Here is a 27,271-nt window from a genome sequence, read left to right as displayed (position 1 = left end):
CGTGATCTTACGAACCAGTTCCTGAGATCGATGCAGTGCCCTGTGTTGACAGCAGAGCCTGCTTGGGATTCTCTCTCTCCCTCTCTCTGCCCCTCCCCTTTCTCTCTCTCAAAATAAACGTTTAAAAAAAAAAGTTCTTTCCTAGTTTATGGAGAATAAATTGGAATTGAGGGTAGATCTTTGTATTAAAATTTATAGGGCTAAAAGGAGGAGAAGTATGAAAAATAACTAAGACATTCTACTTTGAAGCACATGAAACAAGAATATTCTTGCATATATTTACTGCCTTGGTCTGAATTTCTGAAGAATTCTTCTGAGAAGGCTAATTATCCTCTTCTTTCAAGCATGTAGTTTTGGTACAGATCAAACTAGCACTTAGATTTAGAAGTTACAAGAGTGGCATAATCTACTGTTTTCTAACTTAAATGAAAATATTTGTTGGAAGTATGAAGGTTCAAAATTGGAAGCTTCAGAATTGGAGAATTGAAGTACTTCTAACCTGAGCCCTTTAGAGATTAAGAAATTTGGCAGTATTAAAACTGCAGAAAATTAGTTTTTAAGGGGCTGTATCCAATTCTCTTGGGATGTAGAATCTGGGCATTTGTAATAGACTTTGAGTAGTTCTGATGAAATCTTGGATGAAGAGTCATTGCTTAAGCACTAAATTTCTGTTCTGCATATTCTGCAGCTTTTGCTGAAAGTTGTAGATTTAAATATATTTATTTTTAATGGCATAGTTGACATACAATGTTACATAACTTTCAGGTGTGCAACAGTGATTCCACAACTCTATACATTATGCTATATTATTATCACAGTGAAAGTCACAGTTATATTTTTAATTTTTATTTTTGAGTATAGTTGACATACAGTTGACATTAGTTTTGGGTGTACAGCTTAATGATGGACAGATTTATACATTATGCTGTGTTCCCCATAAGTATAGTTACCATCGGTTCCATTGTATCACTGTTACAATATTATTGATTGTGTTCCTGTGCTCTGCTTTTTCTTTCTGTGACCTACTCACAGCATAACTGGAGGCCTATATGTCTCTCCCATTCACACATTTTGTCCAGTGCCCCACCCTTTTTTCCTCTGGCAACTCAGTTCTCTGTATTTACAGTTCTGATTTTGCTTTTTGTTTGTTTATTTCTTATTTATTTTTTTAGGTTTCATTTATGAGTGAAGTCATATGGTATTTGTCTTTCTCAGTCTTATTTCACTTAACATAATACCCTCTAGGTCCAACCATATTGTCTCAGATGGCACAATCTTATCCTTTTGAAAGTTGTAGTTTTTAAAATGTGATTCTGGAGCTTTTTTTTGTTTTTTTTTTTTTTTTTTTCTTTTTCCTGGTGGAAATACTTTAAAATATAACTTCAAATTACAAATTATGAAATTTTTCTGACTGCGTAGTTCCTTGAAATGAGATTATCACGTTACTTCAGGTGTTACACTGTTGTAATAATTGCATTATATGTATTTTAGAAAGCCATGTAAAATATTTCAGGTTTAAATTTACTAATACCTATTGTTCCACTTTTCTGGTCTTAATGTAAATGCCTCTTAAAAATTATTGTGGAATCTTGGTCAGCCACTTGACTATTATGTTGAAATAGTAGCTGGTAGTTAAAACTAAAGTGCTAATCAGTTGATTTTATCATGAACTTGACAGCTACCGACATCGTAGAACTGAGCAAGAGGAGGATGAAGAACTATTAACCGAAAGCTCTAAAGCAACCAATGTTTGCACTAGATTTGAAGACTCTCCATCATGTATGTTATACATATTTATAACTACTTGATTTTTTCCAGAATCCCCTTTGAAACATTCTTTGTTAATGTTTTGGATTTGTTTTGATTGTAATTTATAAAGGGAATTTTTAGTAATCTTTTGAAATTTATTGAACATGAAATAAATTTGATTTTTTTTTTTTAATTTTTTTTTTTTTTCAACGTTTATTTATTTTTGGGACAGAGAGAGACACAGCATGAACGGGGGAGGGGCAGAGAGAGAGGGAGACACAGAATCGGAAACAGGCTCCAGGCTCTGAGCCATCAGCCCAGAGCCCGACGCGGGGCTCGAACTCACGGACCGCGAGATCGTGACCTGGCTGAAGTCGGACGCTTAACCGACTGCGCCACCCAGGCGCCCCAAAAATTTCAGATTTTTTTTGGATGGGAGTGGTAGCATATTAATAGCGATGCTGTATTTCAAAGGGGCATAAAATGCCATTGTGTTTGTTGTTGCCTGAATGTATGTGTAAAACTAGGAATGGATTTTGCCTTGTTTTTGCCCCAGATAAGAAAACTTAATGTGTAAAGAAAAGCACTTCATGAACACTTTGGTTAACTGATCTCAGGATTTTGTATTAAGTTAGTTTTAAATTTTTTTCTGAAACATTTGTTTTTTAATGGTTTTCCTAAAGAAAACCTGGTTAACCAGATTTAAGTTTTACATATATATAATTTTGTCTGGTGGCATGTTTGTCTTTACTGAAGCCTGATAGTTTTTTGTTTTTTTTCGTTTTTTTTTCCTGATCTCCTTTCTCTTACTACTGGATAACTTGTTTGTGTGGTCATAATGGTTGTTAACCAACAGCAAAACTTTATAAAGGTCACTATAGGACCTATAGTTTGGACTTGTTATTTAAATTAACTGTAATTTTAACTCTTTGCAAGTTGAACTTCAGACAAGACAGGATCTGGTTAGAAATTCAGCGATCTGTTTAAAGTATGTATTTTCAGGGGTTTTTTTGGGCTGTGGAATACCCAGTTTCCATTTCTTTTCATGAAGTTAGAAAATAGACCAGGTGTTTGGTCCAAAGGGAGAAGGAAATTTGAATTATTTGGGTTGTTTCTTTCTCACATTTCTACATTGTAGCTGGTTTTCCCAGAAAGCAGTGGTTTTTGAAAGACGATAGGGTATAGATGTGCATATTTATTTATTTATTTATTTTTTTTTTTTTAATTTTTTTTTCAACGTTTATTTATTTTTGGGACAGAGAGAGACAGCGCATGAACGGGGGAGGGGCAGAGAGAGAGGGAGACACAGAATCGGAAACAGGCTCCAGGCTCTGAGCCATCAGCCCAGAGCCTGACGCGGGGCTCGAACTCCCGGACCGCGAGATCGTGACCTGGCTGAAGTCGGACGCTTAACCGACTGCGCCACCCAGGCGCCCCATAGATGTGCATATTTAAAAAAAAAATCTGGTGATTATGATGTATATACTTAGTAATTTTTCTGGGGTGGGAAATGTGTAGTAAACCCCAGAAGAGATATTATCTCTTTTGAGCCTGTTAAAAAAGTAACTTATAAAAGGTAAAGGAAAAACAATTTCTGTATATCTTGTCTTATTTCCCCTTTGTTAGGAGGAAAACTAAATCCCCAGAGAATGTCTATGGGTTATCATGGAAGGTGAAAACACTTGGTTTAAAAACATTTGTGATAACATTAAAAAAAAGGATATAAAGAGCAAAGAGAGTCTCTAGTACCAATATATATTGGTAACGTAAGAACTGAGTGATTGGGGTAGGTAATCTGATGCTTTACAGTCATGTTTTTTGCACTTGGTTATTCTCCTCATCTGTCCGCTCCTTCTCGGCTCCAGATCACAGTGGTTGCTTCTAATGACTTGCAAATTGAAGACAGGAAAGTCACAGAGTAAACCTGTGCAAGTCCAAGTTAAACCCAAGTATCAGATGAAAGGGACAGCCTTTCTTTATTTCTTGTGTCTTTAAAATGTGCATTGTGTTTTCTCTCTTATTCTCAGATGTAAAATGGGGTAAGCTGAGAGATTATCAGGTCCGAGGATTGAATTGGCTCATTTCTTTGTATGAGAATGGCATCAATGGTATCCTTGCAGATGAAATGGTATGTGTTTCATAGTTTTTTAGAAGGCCATATTTTTGTAATTGAAAATCCTTTGTACCATGAAATTTATACAAGTTAAGACAGTGGAACATAATTTTTGTTGATTACAATCTAGAACTGTTAGCAAACTAAACTCTGTCAGACTTGCTTTAGTTGCAGAAGCAGAATCTATACTTCAGTTGTGAGAAATTATTATTCATAAAAGTGTAATAAATTTAAAAGTAATACATTTTGAGAAACATGTTTTTGACAGACTTTTGTAATAAAATGTTTTGGTTGTTTCCCTCCACTTCTGTAAAACACAAGTGAGGCTCATTGATTTCTCATCAATGAATATTTTCTCAATGTGGCAGCTTGTATAATTCTGTCTCAAAACATTTACCTCGTTTACTACTTATTAGTTATGCAGTGAAATGTTTCAAAATTTCCATACAGCGATAGTGCTAAAACACTTAATTGTATGGAGTCAAAAGAAATGGGTCTTACTTCTAGCCCCACTATGCGACTTCGGGAAAGTCACTTAAACTTCTGGGCCTTATGGGCATGGTAGTAGTACCTCCTTATAGACCTCTGAAGATTAAAAAACAACACTGCTGAGCTTGACACATATCATGTGCTTGCAGTTTGTTAGTTATTACAAACACAGCTTTGCTTTTGAATATTTTTGTATGTCAGGAAATACAAATATGGATGTCTACTTTGTTTTTGTTTTTCATTGCTTTGTGGTTACTCTTTCAGGGCTTGGGAAAGACTCTTCAAACAATTTCTCTTCTTGGGTACATGAAACACTATAGAAACATTCCCGGTCCTCATATGGTTTTGGTTCCTAAGTCTACATTACACAACTGGATGAGTGAATTCAAGAGATGGGTACCAACACTTAGATCTGTTTGCTTGATAGGAGATAAAGAACAAAGAGTAAGCTTTTCATGTTCTTTACATTTTTGATATTAAAACAATTTGAATTTAGGTTTAGGGGAGGGGGGGGTAACTAGAAGAGGATAAAAGAGAAGGAGTCCAATAGTAAACTTGGGTCTTCACAAATATTCGTAATTTACAGATGTCATATATTATCTTGGTGGTCAGGAATCCTACTGGGGAAAAGGAGTTGTAGACTGTATGATGCCATATGAATATAGTTTCTTTTATTTTGAGATTGGTTGTATAAAATCAAAGGGCATGTTCTCATTCTAGAAGCAAAATCCTTGTTTAAAGAAGTTTTGAGTTTGAGAAGTGGTTGGAAATTTGAGGAGCCAGATTTTGTTTAGATTGATATGCATAATGGTAATTAATAGTCATGGTATTTTTTAAAGATGGATTGAGCCAATCACAGTATTTGGTTAGCTCGTGTGGTATTTATTGAAATAAGTTAAAATGTTGGTTAGTTGAAATTTTTTGGAAGGAAATAATGATACTTTTGAGAATATAAAGTTCAGATTTTAAATTTTTTTTTTTTTTTTTTAACGTTTATTCATTTTTGGGACAGAGAGAGACAGAGCATGAACGGGGGAGGGGCAGAGAGAGAGGGAGACACAGAATCGGAAACAGGCTCCAGGCTCTGAGCCATCAGCCCAGAGCCTGACGCGGGGCTCGAACTCCCGGACCGCGAGATCGTGACCTGGCTGAAGTCGGACGCTTAACCGACTGCGCCACCCAGGCGCCCCTAAAGTTCAGATTTTAAAGTGTACTATGTTAAAAGTAAATGTACTTAATTTTGTTTCCTCTTCATTTAGCAATCAGCGATGATTCTAGATTTCTTTTTCTCCTTGTATAGATATTTTGGGTATTTTAAGTTACCAAATTGCTTTTTATGTTTTGGAGCCCAATTTAAACCACTTGTTGCTTTACTTTCTTGTAAAATAAGATTTACAATAGCAAAGCCTTAATAGATTGTAAATATGAAAGGAGTGAAAATGGTTACTGCAAACCATCCTTGAGTCTTCACTTTATGGCACAAACCATACACTCCTTTGCCTAAACCTGTCTCTCCTAAGAATTTTAGCACCTGTTGGAAATGAAAAAAGACATTTAAGAGTTATTTAGTTTACTGAATTTTGCGCTGATCAATTTGTCAATTATTTTTTTACTAAATGGCTCTGACACTTAAAAATGATTAGTGAAAATGATTAATGAAGTTAGTTTGAGCCATTTCTGGATGCTTGCATACTATAGGTAACTATCTCTCTTTAATATTTCTACCCTCTTTTATGTATTAGATTACTTGTCATCAATAAATTTAATGTATAGTTTATTTCTGCCTGATGTAATTTATTTCTCTTGCTGCGCAGGCTGCTTTTGTCAGAGATGTTTTATTACCAGGAGAATGGGATGTATGTGTAACATCTTATGAAATGCTTATAAAAGAGAAGTCTGTTTTCAAAAAATTTAATTGGAGATACTTAGTTATAGATGAAGCTCACAGGATCAAAAATGAAAAATCCAAGGTAATTTGGTATTTGGAAATGAAAATCATTTGTACCTTCATTTAGAATTTGATCAATATGTAGAATCTTCTAATGATGAATTTGGTTCTTTTAGTTGTCAGAAATAGTGAGGGAATTCAAGACTACAAATCGACTATTATTAACTGGAACACCTCTTCAAAACAACTTGCATGAGCTCTGGTCACTTCTTAATTTTTTGTTGCCAGATGTCTTTAATTCAGCAGACGTAAGTATGTCTTACTGTTTGGTTGGAATGTTAATGTTTTTGTTTAGTGCTATACATTTTTATAATAAAATTGACCTTTCAGCCCTGCTTGAGATAATTGTTAATTTTTCATCTTTTATATGGCCTGGTATAACCTACCAAATTTTTTCTATGCCTCCTGAGAGTTTACTTGTTTGTGTCTTTGGGTTTCTTTTTTTTTAACTTCTTTTTTTAAAGTTTATTTATCTATTTTTTTTTTTTTCAATTTTTTTTTCAACGTTTATTTATTTTTTTTGGGACAGAGAGAGACAGAGCATGAACGGGGGAGGGGCAGAGAGAGAGGGAGACACAGAATCGGAAACAGGCTCCAGGCTCCGAGCCATCAGCCCAGAGCCTGACGCGGGGCTGGAACTCCCGGACCGCGAGATCGTGACCTGGCTGAAGTCGGACGCTTAACCGACTGCGCCACCCAGGCGCCCCTATCTTTTTTTTTTAACGTTTATTTATTTTTGAGACAGAGACAGAGCATGAACGGGGGAGGGTCAGAGAGAGAGAGGGAGACACAGAATCTGAAACAGGCTCCAGGCTCTGAGCTGTCAGCACAGAGCCCGACGCGGGGCTCGAACTCACGGACCGCGAGATCATGACCTGAGCTGAAGTCGGACGCTCAACCGATTGAGCCAACCAGGCGCCCCAAAGTTTGTTTATTTTTGAGGGAGGGAGGGAGAGAGAGAGAACACGAGCTGGGGAAGGGCAGAGAGAGAGAGAGGGAGACACAGAATCTGAAACAGACTCCAGGCTCCCAACTGTCAGCACAGAGCCCTACGTGGGGCTCAAACACACAAACAGTGACATCATGACTTGAGCCGAAGTCTCATGCTCAACCAACGGAGCCACCCAGACAAATATCATTTTACAAACCATTGTTTTCCCCCTCTGGAATATCATAGATTCATATACCAAACAGGTAGTCACGGCCTGAATTTCAGCGGCTGTCGGTGGACTGCCTGTGTTCTTAAGTACTGCTCAGGTTATACCCCAGGTGAATTTGTGAGCTTCACATTGCTTGTGTTTTAAGTCCCATAAATGTACTCTTCCCAAGATTGTCTTCAAATTCGGTAAAACCTGTCTAGCCATCTTTTTTTATGGTCTGACAAACATTGAACCTAAACGTTACCTTTTAATAGATTATTTGCACTCATAAAAATGGTTAGGTACTCAAACTGTTGGCTCTACCTAAGAACATAATATGTATATTGAAAGTCTATGCCGTTTGTAATTTCAATGTTGTGCTGAACCAGAGTTCATTTGTTCATTTTTTAACTTTGTTTCCATGGCTGGAGAGAGCAAGAGATACAGAGAGCGTGCGCGCGAGCGTGTGCGAGCGTGTGCGTGCGTGCGCGTGCGTGCGTGAGTGTGTGTGGCTTTGAAGAACTCAATTAAGTTCCAAAAGGGATAATTTTGGATTGTTGTGTTAAGGATCATTTTAAAAGAATAGAGAAATTTGTGTTCTTGGAAGACATTTAACTCAGAAAAATACTTTAGTTCTGCTTTTATGTATTTAGACGCTTTTGTTTGAGATCATTTCTTTTTCTTAGTGCATTGATACTTTGTTTAGCAATAAGTTAAAGTTTTCTTGTAGTTAACACCGTTAATTCTAAGATTATGCTTACTAACAGAGCACAAATATATACCAGATATGCTAAAGAGGTAAGAATATGGAAATGTTACCCTTTTTCAGATCCTACCCAAATACTAATGAAATGTTGGTAATTTAAATTAATTTAGTTAAAATTGACTATTCTGCAAACTTTGTGTTTGAGTAGTCTGAGTAGCCTTAGAGTACAAACTAAAGTGATTTTAGTTTTTAAGCTTTTCTAAAGAAAGATATTTTTCAAGAATATTAATTCTCTAATTCTACAGAATTTCTCTTCCAACTATTGTTTTTTTCATTGTGAAACTTGTCATCTTTGTTTTTGAGAAAATTGTTTAGGAAGTAATCTGATTCTCAAAGTAGTTCTAAAATTAATTGCTAACAGTGACACGTGAAATGTATGGGATTGAACCAAATGATTTTTTGCAATCTACAACTCAAATACTCAACTAATTCTAGAAATCATTGTTATCTCTAGCATAAATAGGGTATTTGTAGTTAATACTGGTAGTTAATATTTCTGATCTTAATATATTTTTGGTTTGTTAATCTAGGACTTTGATTCATGGTTTGATACAAACAATTGCCTTGGGGATCAAAAGCTAGTTGAGAGGCTTCATATGGTAAGTATTTTGGAATAAGGTTAAAGCATATTTCTAATGGAAAACATGAGAGGTTTAAATTAGTGGATTATTTTTGTGTTAACAAACAAAACATAGTGACCAGAATCAGATCTATTTGTTTTTATTTTTATTTTAATTTTAAGTTTATTTCTTTATATTTGAGAGAGAAAGAGACACCCAGTTGGGCTAGGGCAGAGAGAGAGGGAGAGAGAAAGAATCTCAAGCAGGCTCCGCACCCACAGCACGGAACCCGATGCGGGCTCAATCTCACAAATCGTGAGATCATGACCTGAGCTGAAATTAAGAGTTGGTTGCTTAACCAGGTGAGCCGCCCAGGTGCGCTGCAGAATCAGATCTATTTGAATCCTGTCACTTAACCATTTGATCTTACAGTAAGGGGTAGCAGGGTGAGGTATGGTGCTTTTAATGTTAGAACCTAGGATGAAATCCTAATTTAATAAATGCAAAAGTAATCTGAATTTAAGACATGTGGTTCTCAAAGGCTAAGGGGGTCAGTCTTTTGTTTTTAAATCCATTGACTGTATAAGCAACCGCTAATAGTGCATTGTGAGCAGAGTTGGTGATTTTTTGTTTTGATGTGTAGCTTTGTTCCTTCTTCATGAAGGTTCACAAGTGAAAGTTGGTAGGTAATTTCTCAAATAGAACCCAGATTAAGATAGCGTGTCGAGCAGAATAAAGCCAGACTTTGTAAACATGGCATACAAGGCCTTTCATGACCTAACTCATGGGTTCTCAACTCATATTGACATTTTGGTCTAGATAGTTTTAGGTGGTTTTCCTGTTTAACAGCATTTTTGACACTTCCACCCACTATATGCCAATAGCATGTCCCCATTTGTGACAACCAAACGTGTTGCTGGGCATTGTAGGTGCCCCCTGGCGGGGTGTGGGCAGCTCTCCTCCCCAACCCCCATGATTTAACTTTTCTGACATTCTCTAACTTCTGTTACACTTCTTACATCAATTTAATTTGTTAGAATTCCTGACCCCACTGTCAATTTTCTGTAAACATTGTGCTAATGGCAGTTTCTTTGTCTTTGCCTATCCTTTCTGCTACATCTAGTGTCCCCTTTCCTACTCTCCCCCTTTCCCTACCTAGTCCAGCACTCAGTGGTAATGTCGCCTTTTCCACTGAATACCCAGGACAAGGCCAGCCTAGAAATTTCTTTGTATCCCATCTTTAATAATCATGGCATTCTAACTAGAATAGGACTTTGCATAGAGTTTTGAAATGTTTAATCTACAAATGTTTTTCCTGCTGTGCATTGTAAACACAAAGTCAGGAAACATGTCTTACATTTGTATCTCCAGCACAGTGCCTCATTCATAGTGGATATTTGAACAGAGGAATAATTAAGTTTATGAATGTTCAAATACTTGTTTCTATATAAATTATGTGTTGTAAAATTCTTGTGTACTGAAATTTAATTATATTAAGTGTTTGAAGGTGATAATCTCCTAGATCTCTTTGTTCCAATTTAGGTGGCATTTCAGCATGTAAGCACCCAATTTAGATTTACTTACTAGGAGTGTGGGGTATATATGTAGACTTTGCTTTAATAAATAGGTACATGTACATAAAGCAAACTAAAACAATCCACATAACAGAACCATCCACTTTTGGCATCTCTGTTTTGTTCAGAGTAGTATGAAGATGCTTATCAAGTTGGGGCCTGGTAGCTACCTTTCTGTACTGTGTCTTGAAGTTCCCGCTGTAGTTCCTGTGGTCTCATGATGAAAGAGGATATTCAGAGTCAGCATAGGTATACTTAGAAATGAGATTTTTCTTACTTGATGTATTAGTTACCTATTACTGCAAAATATTAGTTACCTATTATTGCAAAATACTCCTAACATCCTCCCCCCCCCCCCCAAAAAAAAAAAACCCTTAATAGTATATATTTTAGTAACTCCAGAATTTATGGGTTGGCTGAGTGGTTTCTTTGCTGGTTTTACCTGGATTTGTCTAGCTGCGTTTACCTGGACAATTCTAGAAAAGGGCCAGTGGGGCTGAAGGTCTTCACTAACATGTCTGGCAGTTGGTGCTGGCTGTCAGCTAAGACTATACTAGCTTCCTTACATGATGATATTAGAGAAGTGTTGCTGATTCTTTCACCAGTTTTTCATTTGTTACATATTTTTATAGGCTAGTATAAATAGAACATAGGAAGATAAAAATAAAAAATCTTTAGTTTTGTAGATGTTTTAAATTTCATGAAAATGAAGTACATACAATATAACATGGGTAGGTTTACAAACATGCTGAATAAAAGAAATGAGATAAAATGTATGAAAATATAGATATACTGTATATATGTGGGTAAAGTTAAAAATAACAGGCAAAACTAATCTAGGATGTTAAAATAATAAGAATATTGTTTACCCTTGGGGACAAAAAAGAATAGTGATTGGGATGGTTGTAAGAGGGATTTCTGCAGTATTCTATTTTTATCTAGGTGGTAGTTGGTTACATGGGTATGTTTACTTGATTAAAATTTATTCAATTGTATACTCATGATTTGTGTACTTTATGTATGGTCTACTTCTGTAAAAAATAGGGTAGTAAAATTTTTTTTACTCGGTTTTTATTTTAATGGTATAGTATAGTGTACCATACAGTGTTATATTAGTTTTGAGTATACAGTATAGTGATCCAACAATTCAGTACATCACCAGTGCTTATCATAAGTGTACTCCTTAATCCCCATCATCTATTTCACCCATCTGCCCACCCACCAAAAGGGTGGTAAACTTAAAAACTGTAACCATAAAAACATTTAAATGTGAGCGTAGCTTTTTTTTTTTTTAATTTTTTTTTTTTTTCAACGTTTATTTATTTTTGGGACAGAGAGAGACAGAGCATGAACGGGGGAGGGGCAGAGAGAGAGGGAGACACAGAATCGGAAACAGGCTCCAGGCTCTGAGCCATCAGCCCAGCGCCTGACGCGGGGCTCGAACTCCCGGACCGCGAGATCGTGACCTGGCTGAAGTCGGACGCTTAACCGACTGCGCCACCCAGGCGCCCCGAGCGTAGCTTTAAGTACTGTTGGACAAACTACCTGCAAGTACAGTAGTCCTGTCCCGTCCCTCCCCCTCCTTCCCCACCACCTCTTGTCTGCAGGTGATATGTTCCAGGATTCCCAGAGGATGCCTGAAACCACAGATAGTACCAAACCCCATACATACGGGTTTTTTTTTATACATACATACCTGTGATAGTTCAATTCATAAATTAGTCAAGGTAAGAGATTAACAGCAGTAATTATAAAATAGGATAATTGTAAATATTCTGTAACATAAGTTGTATAAATATGGTCTCTCAAAATACCTTACTGTACTGTTGTGACAAGATGATAAAAATGCCTACATGATGAGATGAAGTGAAATGAAGGACATTAGGCATTGTGCTATAGGGTTAGGCTACTACTGACCTTATGCTATGTTAGGAGGAGGATCATCTGCTTCCAGACTGTGGTTAATACACAGATAAGGGAGTACTATGACTAGTTTTAAACCTGAAAGTCAGTGACTATTGAAAGCATCAATACTTAAATGTTTTCAGTATTTTGTGACAATATGGCAAGTATATATTCATTGTATGTGTTGAATAAGTAGTGATCTTGTATTACCCTTTAGGAATTTGGTAATAAGAAATTACATATTTAGAAGGGAGAAGTCCTAAAAAAATAGATAAATTTCCATGTAAACAATCTTGAGATCCTGAAATAATACTTATAAATAAGGGCATCTCCATTTCTTTTTGATCTGAAAGGTTTTGCGTCCATTCCTCCTTCGTCGAATTAAAGCTGATGTTGAAAAGAGTTTGCCTCCAAAGAAGGAAGTAAAAATCTATGTGGGTCTCAGCAAAATGCAAAGGGAATGGTATGTGTTCTTAGACGTTTTGAAATCACTATTGATTCTTCACTAACTTTTGTTTGTACCTTGTTTTCCTAATTGTGTCTTCAAGGAATTCCTGTTTGCTCTCTGAACTCAGACTGAAGAGTTTTCTGGTCATATGACTTAGGACTTGCTAATCAAATTTATAATACAAAGACTTGAAACTAGTAGCTGGCAGAATCAGAGTGGAAGGTTCATGAATCCAAGGATTAAACTTTGCATTTAACTAAACAGGGGTATATATATAAACCCTTCTACTTGGATTTTTTAAAAAGAAACTGATGGCATAGATGTAGGCATATAGTTAACTTGGTGGTTCACAAATACTGGATTGTGAATTAGTGCTAATCTCTGATGAAGTTGGAGATTGTAGAGATAGAAAATTCAGGTGCTTTCTTTTAAATTGTAAAGCTACATATGTTTAATTTATAAGACTCCATTCTGAGTTGATGTGTTATTTTAGGCAGGATAAAAAGGCCTTTTGTGAATTTATGGTAGTAATACATGGTAGTTATTTTTAAACATCTCTCTAGGGCGTAATAAAAATGTTGAAAACCTTGTAAGTTTTCTCTTTTCTTAGGTTTTATGTGTGTATGAAATCCAAAAGGCTATAAACCACTAATTTAATATTAAAAAAAAATTTTTTTTATAGATAGGTCACCATGAATCTACAAAGTGAAGTGGCTGTAAAAAAAAAAAAAAAAGACATTATTATCTTAGCATATATTAATATAAGTATAGTGTTCAAAGGAGGGAAATAAACAGCGCCCTTTTCTTTAGTATTTAATTCTGTACTTGATAAGTATTTGCAAAGGACTGGAGTTGTTGATAAAAGGACAGAAAAGATAGAATGTAAGAAATGGGCACATTATCTGGGAAAGAGGTAACTACTGTGGAAGGTAGTCCATCCTAAATGTCCTCAAAACTTTTGGAAGGCTTTTATAAGGTTCAAAGCTATTAGGCTTTGTCTTCTGTGGCTCTAAAATAACTACAACATTGAGTCCATGTTAAGGGAAGAGAAGTGTTTTTTTTTAGTTAAAAACTTTGGTGAACTTTGTATCAGTCAGAAATGTGATGGAAAGGTCTACCATGAATATTTTCTGCCTCGTAATTGGAATTGTTAAGCATAGATGGCTTTAGGTTATTGAAATTATTTTCTTCAGAGGATTCAAGGTCTTGAAACTTTGGTATTTAGACAGATTACTCTTACCTGCAGGATGTTTAAGTTCTTGATATGCATTCAAGGCTTTTTACAATACATATATGGCTATAGCTTTACTGCCCTCATATCTCCTCCTCCCCGCATGTACTTCTGTTTATATTTAAATCACATTGTATTCATTTTTTTCTCATCATCATGCCTTACCCTAACATGATTCTTTCCCCCTCCCCAGATCCTCACATTCTTACCCAGATTCTACACTAGCTACATTGAATAGTGGTACTCTTCCATTAGGAAAAGACTACGAATTAAAATTACATTTAAAGCTTAAGTGTTAGTTTTGATTAGTTAATGTTGTGTCATACTGCTTTCTTTTAATTCATCCCAAGGAGACCTACTGTTTTGGACCTCAAGGCCCAAAGCCTAAGTGAACATTGGAACAGTGGGGGCAATAAAGAAAAACAAGAAAAAAGAAAGATGTTATAATAGATGGTAAACTCCTAACCACACCTTAGAAGTTGATTGGTTCTTTACAGATATTTTTGGGTTGAGGTGGGGGAGGGAATTAAGTATCTAAAGTAACAGGGACTGGTCAGGGAAAACTTGAGCCCTTCTAAAATGTTTTTCTTCTCAATAGGTATACTCGGATATTAATGAAGGATATAGATATACTAAACTCTGCAGGGAAGATGGACAAAATGAGGTTATTGAACATTCTGATGCAGTTGAGGAAATGCTGTAATCATCCATATCTCTTCGATGGAGCTGAACCTGGTCCACCTTATACGACAGATATGCATCTAGTTACCAACAGTGGCAAAATGGTGGTGTTAGACAAGCTGCTCCCTAAATTAAAAGAACAAGGTATCTATGTTCTTAGTATAAAATTGAGAAGTGATGAAAACTGTTTTAAAATTTCTAATGTAAAATGAGGGACCACTACAATTTGAAATTACTAATCTGGTACTTGTAAAGTTGAAGTGTGGGACATTTACAAATTTCTATCCATTATCTGAGCTTCACTTCTACCCCCTAATTTTAGGCTTATAAATATTCTTAGTGATCAGTAGTTAGGGCAGTTATACTCCTGGACTTTGGGAGAGAGTTCTCATTTTATGGATGCTTTCCTGCATATATCAGCTTTTTGTTATAAAATGCCACGAATACGCTTTCCACCTTACACAGGTCCCAGATACTTTGGTAGACAGTGTTGTGTTCATGGTATTGTTCAATTATTTATATGGGTATTTACATAATTATTAAATAATAAATTATTTAAATTTAAACAAGTTAAACAATAAATTATAAATTATTAAATATGTGCATGGACCCAAAGCAGTTTTGTTTATAACATGTTGACTTTTTATATGAAAATGAGTATGTCTGTAGTATATGTGTAGAGATGTGTTTAAAATACATGACTATAGAACAAATTTAGTATGATGCCAGCTGCAACAATTATAAACTTATGGCAAAACTTGTTTATACATATCTGCTTTTCTCCTAGATTATTTTGAAGGAAGCCCTAGACATCAAAGCATTTCGTACACAAATTATTCTGTAATGTGAAATAATAGAAATTTCAAATTCTTCAATTTGTGTTTCTCGGTGTGTTTTGATAAGAATGATTTTTGTACCAGTCTCCTTTAGGATATTGACTATCAAAAACCTTCTAAGAGTTGTCAGTGAATTGGTTTGCTTTTTTCTTACTGCTTTTATACCTTTTTGTGGAAATGTATTTTCTAAAAATGCTTTCTTTGAAAGCTAAATAATAAAGGATTGAATTGGTGGAGAGAAATAGCAAGAACTTGGTAGGAATACTCAGATATTAATGCAAGCTGTATTAAACCCTGTAAGAAAAATGGGGGCCTACTGAACATCCTTAGTATTTCAGGTGTAAGAAGGTGAGACAACAGCAGATTATTGGCGTCAGCTTCCAAAACAAGATAATTTTATAATCATTTTTTATAATGATCCCTTGATCTTCATACATTCCACTGAAGGCATTGTGCAGCTGGCTGAAAAAATGGAAGGCAGTTGGATAACTTGAATCATGGCATAAGTGAAGGATGACCAATGTAGATGTGAGGCCACATTTATATTCTAGTCTTTTGATCTGGATTTGGGTCTTTAGAACCACAAGGAGATGGTTTTGAACGTGTTACGGGATGTTTGGGGCCATCATGTGGGAGAATTACAGTGGTGGTGATGGAAAGTTATTTTTAAATGTATGTGGAATAAAAAGAATGGTTCTCTCAGCTTTGGGATGGCAAGACCTCCCATGCCAGAACAGATAACCCTTTTCTGTTTACTTTAGTGTGTTGTACAGATTTTCCCCTTTTTCATTTGTGCCACAATGGGAAAAATGTGGAAATGACTGACTTGGGTAAATAAATAATGTGTAGTTTTCTTCTTATGACCAACTAGGTAACTTGGAATTAAGGGGGGGGTAATTGGTTAGTCTTAGTTTTGGTTAGCCTTAAATTTTTAAATATTTTTTTTTTTTACTTTTGAAGCTTCTGAAACTAGGATATTCTGTTTGCTAACAGGTTCACGAGTACTAATCTTCAGTCAGATGACAAGGGTATTGGATATTTTGGAAGATTATTGCATGTGGAGAAATTATGAGTACTGTAGATTGGATGGGCAGACACCCCATGATGAGAGACAAGTAAGTAAAACCCAAGGAGGGAAGATGAAAAATAATCAGATAAAACAATTTCCTGACATTTGTTTTATTTTGTATCTATAGGAGTCCATCAATGCGTACAATGAACCAAACAGCACAAAGTTTGTTTTCATGTTAAGTACACGTGCTGGTGGTCTTGGCATTAATCTTGCTACTGCTGATGTAGTAATTTTGTATGATTCAGATTGGAATCCCCAAGTAGATCTCCAGGCTATGGTAAGAGATGTTCTATGCTTAACATTTTCATTGGCGCAAGATAATAGTCTACAACTGTCAGTGATTTAAACCCAGTAGCATTTTATTTTTCTCTGACTTAATAATTCAGTGAGGGTATTTTATAGATCTTTCATCTAAAGCAGGATATTTCCGTCTTTATAGCTTTGCCATGTCTTAGGACCTTGGAGTCCAGCTATATCCTGTATATACTAATGACAGAAGGGGTATGACAGAGAGCTGAGGATTGCCTAGGAAATTTTTTCTGAGTCAGACCTGAAAGTGTTCCCACATTCATTGGCCAGCACTCAATCACATAGCATAACTGGGTTGAAAGAGAATTGATAAATGATAGTATAGTTGTGCCTTGGGGGGAAAGGGAAACAGGTTTGGTGAGCTACAAACCTCCCTGTTTGGGAGTGTGGGAGTACTTTGGCTAGATCAGGAAGATCATTTTTAGGTTGAGAAAATTTGTGATTTGTAGATAAATATGAAAACTTACGAATTCTTAAGTTTGGTACCATTAATGACCCATAATGTTGTTGACCATAACTCATGTTGGTTGCTTTTATCCTATACTATTTATAGGGGTAGATGGGGAATGTTGATCAATTAGAAATAAGGGATGTTTTATAAAAATGTGTTTGTTGAACTTAACAGGAGTTAAACAGAAATGGAATTTAAATTAATTTGACTACTTATATGTAGTTAATTGGGTTATATTGTTGTGGAGTTCTTTTATTCATGTTACTTCTATTCCTAATTAAGCAATGAAAATTTATATATGATTTAGGTGGAAAGGCAATTTGGATGTAAACATAAAAATAGATTTAGGAAAGATTTTTATTATCCAACCTAAAAATTATAATTTTTTCTGTTTTAGCTAGAGACGTGAATTTTATGTCAGTATAACCTAGTAATAGTAACCAGGTAGTTTCTCATAGATTTAGCATCTGATGTATTCCATACCTCTTAAAAGTTTCCCTTGTGAGATAACCAATTAATCTTATTGAAATGGAGAATCTTTGAGAATCTAAAAAATATTAATCTAATAGAAATCTACTTTTAGAGTAGTTTTGTTACCTTAAAAACTGTTTCATTCTTGAGAATATTTTATTTGCCAGTGTACATAATCAAATGTTATTTATGTGAATTTTTAACTGTATTCAAAGTAACATAGTAATTTACCTAGGACCGGGCACATAGAATTGGACAAACCAAGACAGTCCGAGTGTTCCGCTTTATAACTGATAATACTGTGGAAGAAAGAATAGTGGAACGTGCTGAGATGAAACTCAGACTGGATTCAATAGTCATTCAACAAGGTGAGCCTTAGAACTTTGAAAAATTTACCAAGTTGGATTGACACATTTGCTTCCTAGATTTTTTAGGAGGTTCTTGTTATTGAGCACCTATGGAATCAAGCTAGCAGCCTGGACGGTATTTATATTCCAGAGAAAAGTGAGCTTTAGTTTTATTAAGATTGGTTTGGGCTCAGGAAGGTTGAAGTTTGCATGTTGACTTTGTCAGTTAGCAGTTTTTTTATACCATCTGAGCCTATTTTCTCATCTGTTAGATGGGGATAATGGCAATACTGTTTAGGACTACTAAGGATTAAAGGGGATAATGCATATAAAAAACTCAGCATTTAGTGTGGTGCACATTAAATAGAGCTGTGGTGAGTATGATTTACATGTACTAATAAGCACTCTATTAATTACTCTGGGGTAAAATGAAGAAATACAAATGAAACTCAAAGAATCTGATGTTATTCTTTTTTCTAGTCTGCCAACTATTTACTGAACAGCCACCAGATGCCAGGCATTGTTCTTATTGCTGAGAATACAGTGGTGAATGAAAGCAACAAGTGTGTTTACTTCCATAGAGTTTATAATTTAGTGAGAGGGTGGGTGATGTAATGTTACAATGTAATGTTTATTACATTAATGTAAATAGGACTAGAGGGTAAGAGTGGGATTTTGTTTTGGGTTGATTGAAGAGAGTGAAGTTCTTGTGCCAGATTAGCTTTTAAGGAAGACATTTACATTTTCATGGAGCTATATCACAGTAAGGTTGGTGATGGGATGTGTAACACGGAAAAATAGGGGGGAAAACCTCATTAACCTTGGAATCACATTGGTTTCTTTCCTTCTCAAATTTGCATTATGAGCATGTACTTTTTATCTGTCTATAAAGCCCAGAGATACACTGGTTAATACTGCTCACTGATGATTCCATGTTACCTGTCTTCGTTTTGTCAACCAGCTTTTAATTTTCATGTGAGTAAGGGACTGTTACATTTCTTTGATATCCCATTAATGCCAGTCATAGTGTTAGTCATGTCTCTGCATATGTGGCAATAAATGATGGCTTATTAATTGTTTTTATTAATAATTACTATCATGTGCTTACTTTGTTCCAAGCAAGGTGCTAAATTGCATCCATTACTTCTGTAGTCTTCATGCCAGCTTGAGGTTGGCATAAGTAGAGGCAAGTCACTAGTTTACCATTCGTATAGCTAGGAGGTGACTCATCGAGGACCAAGAACTATATTAACTATTAGAGTGAAGTGTTTAATTATGAAAGTCTCTGGGGCCTGCCCAACAGTGAGTTTTCTCATGGGTAATGTAATGGCTAGTTCTTTTTTTCCCCCTCACATTCTTCATCCATGTTTTTAGAAAAACACCTGCCTTGTGTTGTTTTTAATTCTCATCTTTGAAACACTTTTTAAAAAAGATTAAAAATTAGTTGACAGTTCAGAAAAGCTGTTTGAGTTTTTTACTTAGTTGGGTTTATTGTGGAGGAGGGTGTCAAATTTTGGAGCACATTTTGTGCTAATAGCTTTACAGGAATCAAACAGTAAGCCTCAGGTGTATGTATACTTTTGTATTACTGTCTCGTGGAGTAAGGAACATAATTAAAAATATAAGAAACCATAGAATACTTTATGTCTGAATAGCTCCCCCCTGTCCAATAGGGAAGTAGTTTTAATAAGGCTAAGAACATTTTGATAGTGAGATAGCTTTCAGTCCAAAGAAACAAGTTCTGTAGGTCTATCCTAACTTTATAACTCATAGATGTTTGTGCATTCTGTTAGGGATCCAAAGCCATGATACATAAGCATTTAAGATCTGAGAGAACAACTTGGATCTTTATTCACTTATTACAATTTGATTGGAATACAAAACTTGACGCTCGTATGTTGTATGTGAATGGCCCTTCTGGGTGAAAGTAATTTTTTGTATTTTGGCTTGTTTTGTTTTGATGCCTGCATTTTTTTAATACAGTTACAGTATTGGCCAGATTCCTACCAACTGAAGATCTTAATTTTCTTATGTTGAATTTGTTCTACAATCAAAAAATACTTTCAGGAGTTTCAGTTCTTAAAATTAGGAAATTTTCAGAAATTGATGTATGTTTCAGACCTTAGATAAAGTTTGGCAATGTAAAAGTTTCTTAGTACTTCACTTTTTTTTTTACTTTTCTAGGTAGAAAAAGCTGATTGGGGAGTTAATATTAATGCTTTTCTGCTTATCAGAAATTTCTTGTGTTTATAATCTCATCTGTTGATACTTAAAAACCTTGCTAATTTGATTTTCAAAAATCCCAAATTGCTTTTATTCAGCCCATATAAGAATGTATTTTATTGAGATGGTATACAGTAGGCTTCATTATGTAATAGATAAACTTTAGAATATTTCAAAGCTTACAACTATGAATTTGGCATTGTTTATGTGAAAATGAAAATTATCAGAAATGAATAAACAGAAATGATTGATGCTTGAGGCAGAATACATGGTATTACATCTAACATTTAAAATACCAAGTTTCCAGTAAAATATAGTTTAACATTATATAACATGTGTTTTGTTTGTTTTTGTTTTTTATTTCCAGGAAGGCTTGTGGATCAGAATCTGAACAAAATTGGGAAAGATGAAATGCTTCAAATGATTAGACATGGGGCAACACATGTATTTGCTTCAAAGGAAAGTGAGATTACGGATGAGGATATTGATGGTATTTTGGAAAGAGGTGCAAAGAAGGTGAGGTACAGATTAAATGACAGTGTTTTTATTTTTTTAAGTTATTTATTTTGAGAGAGAGATGCACAAGCAGGGGAGGGGCAGGGAGAGAGAATTCCAAGTAGGCTCCATGCTGTCAGCACAAAGCTGGACACGGGGCTTGAACTCACAAACTGAGATCACGACCTGAGCCGAAATCAAGAGTCAGATCCTTAAGCAGTTGAGCCACTCAGGCACCCCTAAATGTGATAATGTTTTTAATATATAAACTGTTTTAAATCAGAACTGTTTGAGGAAGTACTTGTTAATGTGAACCATAAAAAGAAGCTTTTGTGTCTGTAAAGCCTAATTTTGACTACAATTCTTCTGGGTTTTTTTTTTTTTTTTTTGTCTCTCATCTGTTTTTTTCCCTAGACTGCAGAGATGAATGAAAAGCTCTCCAAGATGGGTGAAAGCTCCCTTAGAAACTTCACAATGGATACAGAGTCGAGTGTTTATAACTTTGAAGGAGAGGATTATAGAGAAAAACAAAAGGTAATTTTTAAAGACATTTTGGTTACTTGAACACTTTATTTTACTTGAAACTTGCAATTTTAAGTGTTAGGTGTAATGCCTTGTAAATTTGTCTCAAAGCAGTCATTTCTGTATATTCACATCTAAATTATTTTCAGTTAGTAATCTCTGAAATGTTTTAAAAATTTAATGAGGCTTACTGTATATACTATTATAGTTGAAATATGGGGTGATTATAGTTTGGAATCTTTGAAAATTAAAATAATTGGCAAAGAAATTTGTCACAACCTTACTAGATTTTTTTTTTTTTTTTTTTTTTTTTAACAAAATTGGCTGGTAATTAAAGGGAAAAACTTCCTAATTCCTTAAACAATACTTGTTTTTATTGTAGAGAAATTTAAAAATACCTACAGGTTGGAAGAAAAAAAGAATTCTACTCACTGTTTTTTCTGTTAACATTTAGGCCTGTATATCCTCTGAATGTTTTCTGGGCTAAGTACACACCTACATTTTTCTCCTAGTTTGGGTTATAGCACATTCTGTAATATTTTTCCCCCTACACGATAGAATGTTCTTCATTTGATCAAGAGGTACTTACTATGTATATATGTTATTTACTGGACACTGTCCCATGTATTGATTACATAGTTGTGAGCAAAGTAGCATAGTTCCTATCCTCCTAGAGCTTATAGTCCAGCATTTTACAAATGTCTATCCATTACAAACAAGAGGTGTAATGTACACAGTAAGAGTTGCATTCGTATAAGATTTGTGACTGTATATAATAAAAATAGGTAATATGAATTATTTCCCATATACTAGATAGCATTCACAGAGTGGATTGAACCACCAAAACGAGAAAGAAAAGCCAACTATGCTGTTGATGCCTATTTTAGGGAAGCTCTTCGTGTCAGTGAACCTAAAGCACCCAAGGTGAGTTGACAGAGCAATAAAACATTTAAAAATACCGGAAATGTAATTTTTTTCTTATATTCTTGCAGTAAAATCAGATTGAGAATTAGGTATTTTTGTCACTTCTTAGAGTGTATTTCCTTCAGTTTTTGTTAAAAAATTTTCTAAAAATTAGTTGTGAATGTATGCATTTAAAATTTGATTAATGTTCTAAAAATAGAACTACCCTATGACCCAGCAGTTGCACTACTAGGCATTTATCCAAGGGATACAGGTATGCTCTTTCGAAGGGATACATGCACCCCCATGTTTATAGCAGCACTATCAACAATAGCCAAAGTTTGGAAAGAGCCCAAATGTCCATCGATGGATGAATGGATAAAGAAGGTGTGGTATATATATACAATGGAGTATTACCCGGCAATCAAAAAGAATGAAATCTTGACATTTGCAACTACATGGATGGAACTGTAGGGTATTATGCTAAGTGAAATTAGAGAAAGACAAAAATCATATGACTTCATTCATATGAGGACTTTAAGAGACAAAACAGATGAATGTAAGGGAAAGGAAACAAAAATAATGCAAAAACAGGGAGAGGGACAAAACAGAAGAGACTCATAAATATGGAGAACAAACTGAGGGTTACGGGAGGGGTTGTGGAAGGGGGGATAGGCTAAATGGGTAAGGGGCCCTAAGGAATCTACTCTTGAAATCGTTGCACTGTATGCTAACTAATTTGGATGTAAACTTTTAAAAATAAAAAGTAAAAGAAAAAACAAACAAAAATTTGATTAATGTTCAATGTTAATAATTGATCAGTTGCTTAGAGAATTGGCTGTCACGGTGTATGGAAACAGGAAGGTTACCATTAATTAAAACAGGTTTTTTAAATGAACAATGTTTTTGTCTTTAGGCTCCTCGACCTCCGAAACAACCTAACGTTCAGGATTTCCAGTTCTTTCCTCCACGTTTATTTGAATTATTGGAAAAAGAAATTCTGTATTACAGAAAAACTATTGGATACAAGGTAATGGGAGTAACACTTTGTTCATAACTAATTTGGTTTGTTTTTAACAAATGGTATATAGCAGTATTTTTTTTCATGGTTGGATTATTATTTTTTTTTAGGTGCCTCGAAATCCTGACCTACCAAATGCAGCACAGGCACAAAAAGAAGAACAGCTTAAGATTGATGAAGCTGAACCCCTTAATGATGAAGAGTTAGAGGAAAAAGAGAAGCTTCTAACACAGGTATAGTCTTCAATCAACATAAAACTTAGTAACTATCGTTTTGTAAGGTACTGTGTTTAGGTTGTGTTGGGATATACAAAGTACAAGTCTTCTTTAAAAAATGGAGTAATTGGAGGTGATAAAGCATGCTACATTTTGATTGTCATGAGTTGTTGAGGTAGTTTAGAAGAGGAGAGATTTGCACCAGCCTTGGTAGAGTGGATAATCTTTTGATCACCTGTCTTTCAGTATTCTCATTTCCTTTTCCTGTGAATCTTCCACACTGGTATTAAGTTACTATTCTCAAACACAAGTTTCTACTTAACAACCATTAGGGTTTAATCAGGGTCTTTCAGAATCTGGCCTTACTGTAGGCCAGTATCTGGCCTACTTTTGAAGCTCTGTTTTTCTTCTGTTTTCCCACTTGTTATGTCTTTGCTCTTTGCTATATGTTTTTCATTCCTTTTTGCAAAGTCCTGCTAATCCTCAGCACTCAGCAAAAAGGTCACCTTTGCATGCAGCATTCCTTACTCTCTTCCACTCAGATTTAATTGCTTGGTTATCTAAGCAATATATGACATATTGCTAAAAATGCACATCTGTGTGTATGAAAAGTTACCACTTTAAAAACTTAAAAACAAGGAGTAGTTGAAAATTTACCAATTTTTCTTAAGTGTTACAGAAAAGTGTAGTAGCGTCTTATCCATGTTCAGTGTGTGTTAATATTTTGTTTCTGCTGCTTTGAAGGGATTTACCAATTGGAATAAGAGAGATTTTAACCAGTTTATCAAAGCTAATGAGAAGTGGGGTCGTGATGATATTGAAAATATTGCAAGAGAAGTAGAAGGAAAAACTCCAGAAGAAGTTATTGAATATTCAGGTAATTTTCTTATTTTAATAGATACAAGAATGTTCTCAGGTTCTTTGGAGAGCTATTTGGGAGGTTTAGTTTTTTTGTGTTTTTAAAAAGTCAAGTTAGGTCTTTTAAAAAATCAAGTTAGAAAATGTTATTTAAAAAAAAAAAAAGATACTTTTATTTTTTACCCTAGTGAACTGGCTATAGCCAAGAAAATAATAGGGTACTGAATACACTGAATAATTGTGCTTTCGTTTTATTTTTCTCTGTAATGACTCAAGTATTATATGCCTCTGTTTCCTGAAGTCACTTGGATTGTCGTATCAATAGGTCTGGTTGTGCTGTGATGAGTCTGCTTAGGATTCAATAATAGAAATTTAAGAGTTGGGAGATACTTAAATCATCCAGCTCATTTTTTTTTTTTTTTTACAGTTAAGAAAATTAAATAATTGACTTATTTACTTTGTAGCATTAGATACGAGAGAAATGGAAATATTTCTTAATCCTTAGCAAGTTAAATAAATGAGAGCATTTGTGAGAAATTATTTATATCTTCCCCCTTCTTCCACCTGTCCCATCTGTCCAACTTTTTTACCAGCTGTATTCTGGGAAAGATGCAATGAACTCCAGGACATAGAGAAGATTATGGCTCAGATTGAAAGGGGAGAGGCAAGAATTCAAAGAAGAATTAGTATCAAAAAAGCACTTGACACGAAGGTACTTTGTGTATTAATAAATCTGGCAGTCAGTAATATAACTTCTCCCTGAGAATATGCGAGTTAAAGTAACTTTTTAAAAGGAAATGAAATGATGGTTTCAAATGTAAATTTTCTTCAAAGAACAACATTCAAATGAAGTCTCAACAGAATTTACCTTAGTACGTCAGTTGATGGATCTTGGTCAGCAACCCTATGATTTTGCTCTTTCCTACATAGTATCAGAAAGTCTCAGCCTATATTTCTCTTTAGAATAATAAAGACTATAAGGTTGTTTCACAACAAAGGTTATATAACGTAGTTGAGGTGCTTTGGATAGAAAATTCTGATTTGGAACATAACATTTTTAGCTAATTTTACTAATGCTGATTTGAAATATGTATTATACAGGATTTATATAATATAAAATTTAACTTTGATAGATTGGACGGTACAAAGCACCTTTTCATCAGCTGAGAATATCGTATGGTACTAACAAAGGAAAAAACTATACTGAAGAAGAGGATCGTTTTCTAATCTGTATGCTTCACAAACTTGGATTCGACAAAGAAAACGTTTATGATGAATTACGACAGTGTATTCGCAACTCTCCTCAGTTCAGATTTGACTGGTTTTTGAAGTCCAGAACTGCAATGGTGAGTGCTTGGGCCTTTTTGTGTAACGTAGCAAACCATTCAGAGTAAGTATTGCTTAATAGGTAAAATTGTGGTTTCATTCCATCTTTGGAGTACATTTTAGTTACAGTATTGTAAGTATTAGAGGTTAAATCAGATCATGAGAAAACAGTTACCTATAGTTAAAAAGCTGTTATGGAGGGGCGCCTGGGTGGCTCAGTCGGTTGAGCATCTGACTTCAGCTCCGGTCATGATCTCGCGGTTTGTGAGTTCAAGCCCCGTGTCGGGCTCTGTGCTGACAGCTCAGAGCCTGGAGCCTTTTTCATATTCTGTGTCCCCCCCTCTCTCTCTCTCTCTGCCCCACCCCTGCTTGTGCTCTTTCAAAAATGAATAAACATTAAAAAAAATTAAACTGTTATCATGGATAACTTAAAAAATTTCCTGGTTCTATCCTTTAGTATCACATATCTTGTAACATCACCACTTCTGATAAGCGCTAGTTTTTGATACTGTTAATTTTAATCAGGTTCTAAATAGGAAGCATCACCATCAGTTCCACCTTTTGAATGTGATGATCATAATTTAAAACTTGAATTGTTCAGAAAATTTTGGTTTTCTAAATGAACATTTTTTTTAATTTTATTTTTTAAAATTTGCATCCAAATTAGCATATAGTACAACAATGATTTCAAGAGTAGATTCCCTAGTGCCCCTTTACCCATTTAGCCCCCCTCCCACAACCCCTGTAGTAACCCTGTTTGTTCTCCATATTTAAATTTTTTTTTTTTTTTTTTTCAACGTTTATTTATTTTTGGGACAGATAGAGACAGAGCATGAACGGGGGAGGGGCAGAGAGAGAGGGAGACACAGAATCGGAAACAGGTCCAGGCTCTGAGCCATCAGCCCAGAGCCCGACGCGGGGCTCGAACTCACGGACCGCGAGATCGTGACCTGGCTGAAGTCGGACGCTTAACCGACTGCGCCACCCAGGCGCCCCGAGTCTGGATTATTTTAAAAAGCCGTTTTTGATAAGCAAGTTCCTAAAGTTATAATTCAGGAAAGTTGGGCTTCAGTGAATTAATTCCTGTTTTTATTGTGCATTTTACTGCTTCTGAGCTTTTAACTTCCATCTTGTTTTATTTAGGATGAAAATGCTAAAAGTGTTCTGTAGTTTTAGGTTTGGGATATACAGGGATAAGCAAAGTTTAAACATCTTTCATAGTAAGATTTCTCTCAGCGTATTTATGTTGTCACTCTTTAAGATGGAGGACGGTGCACAGTCTTTTCGTGTTTGACCTCTGAAGGGTTATTTTTAACTAAGGGCGTCTCTTGTGTATCTTTGTTTGGGAAATGTTGCACTATAAATGCATTATAAATATAATTAAAGAGTGATTCAGTTGCTGTTAGGTCTGTTTTATACATTTTATCTATGGGGGGGTGTATAAATGATTTTATATTACATTAAAACATTACAATTTTTATTTTATGGAGTGCGTGAGTGGGGGGAGAGGGAGAAAGAATCTCAAGCAGGTTCCATGCTAAGCATAGAGCCCGACCCTGAGCTGAAATCAAGAGTTGGACACTCGAGCCACTCAGGCGCCCCAAAACATTATAGCTTTA

At 35.2% G+C, this 27,271-nt stretch overlaps 1 protein-coding gene across 1 annotated transcript in view; it reads left to right on the top strand.

The window, feature by feature from the left end:
* The window catches only part of SMARCA5 (SWI/SNF related, matrix associated, actin dependent regulator of chromatin, subfamily a, member 5), a 39,585-nt gene that overhangs the window by 10,189 nt on the left and 2,125 nt on the right, over positions 1-27,271 (top strand). The window contains exons 4-22 of the mRNA XM_045466691.1: positions 1,679-1,779; positions 3,777-3,877; positions 4,616-4,795; positions 6,166-6,321; positions 6,416-6,547; positions 8,735-8,803; positions 12,597-12,706; positions 14,521-14,747; positions 16,433-16,554; positions 16,636-16,788; positions 17,978-18,110; positions 20,680-20,828; positions 21,222-21,341; positions 22,143-22,253; positions 23,149-23,262; positions 23,364-23,486; positions 24,213-24,345; positions 24,920-25,038; positions 25,460-25,672. Of these exons, the coding sequence (XP_045322647.1) occupies positions 1,679-1,779; positions 3,777-3,877; positions 4,616-4,795; positions 6,166-6,321; positions 6,416-6,547; positions 8,735-8,803; positions 12,597-12,706; positions 14,521-14,747; positions 16,433-16,554; positions 16,636-16,788; positions 17,978-18,110; positions 20,680-20,828; positions 21,222-21,341; positions 22,143-22,253; positions 23,149-23,262; positions 23,364-23,486; positions 24,213-24,345; positions 24,920-25,038; positions 25,460-25,672 (2,566 nt within the window). The remainder of the gene's footprint in view (positions 1-1,678; positions 1,780-3,776; positions 3,878-4,615; positions 4,796-6,165; positions 6,322-6,415; positions 6,548-8,734; positions 8,804-12,596; positions 12,707-14,520; positions 14,748-16,432; positions 16,555-16,635; positions 16,789-17,977; positions 18,111-20,679; positions 20,829-21,221; positions 21,342-22,142; positions 22,254-23,148; positions 23,263-23,363; positions 23,487-24,212; positions 24,346-24,919; positions 25,039-25,459; positions 25,673-27,271) is intronic.

This window comes from Leopardus geoffroyi, chromosome B1 (genome assembly GCF_018350155.1).
Source record: "Leopardus geoffroyi isolate Oge1 chromosome B1, O.geoffroyi_Oge1_pat1.0, whole genome shotgun sequence".
Taxonomy (NCBI): Eukaryota; Metazoa; Chordata; class Mammalia; order Carnivora; family Felidae; genus Leopardus; species Leopardus geoffroyi.
Note: the sequence above shows the minus strand (reverse complement) of the source record. Positions and strands in the feature narration are given on the sequence as shown.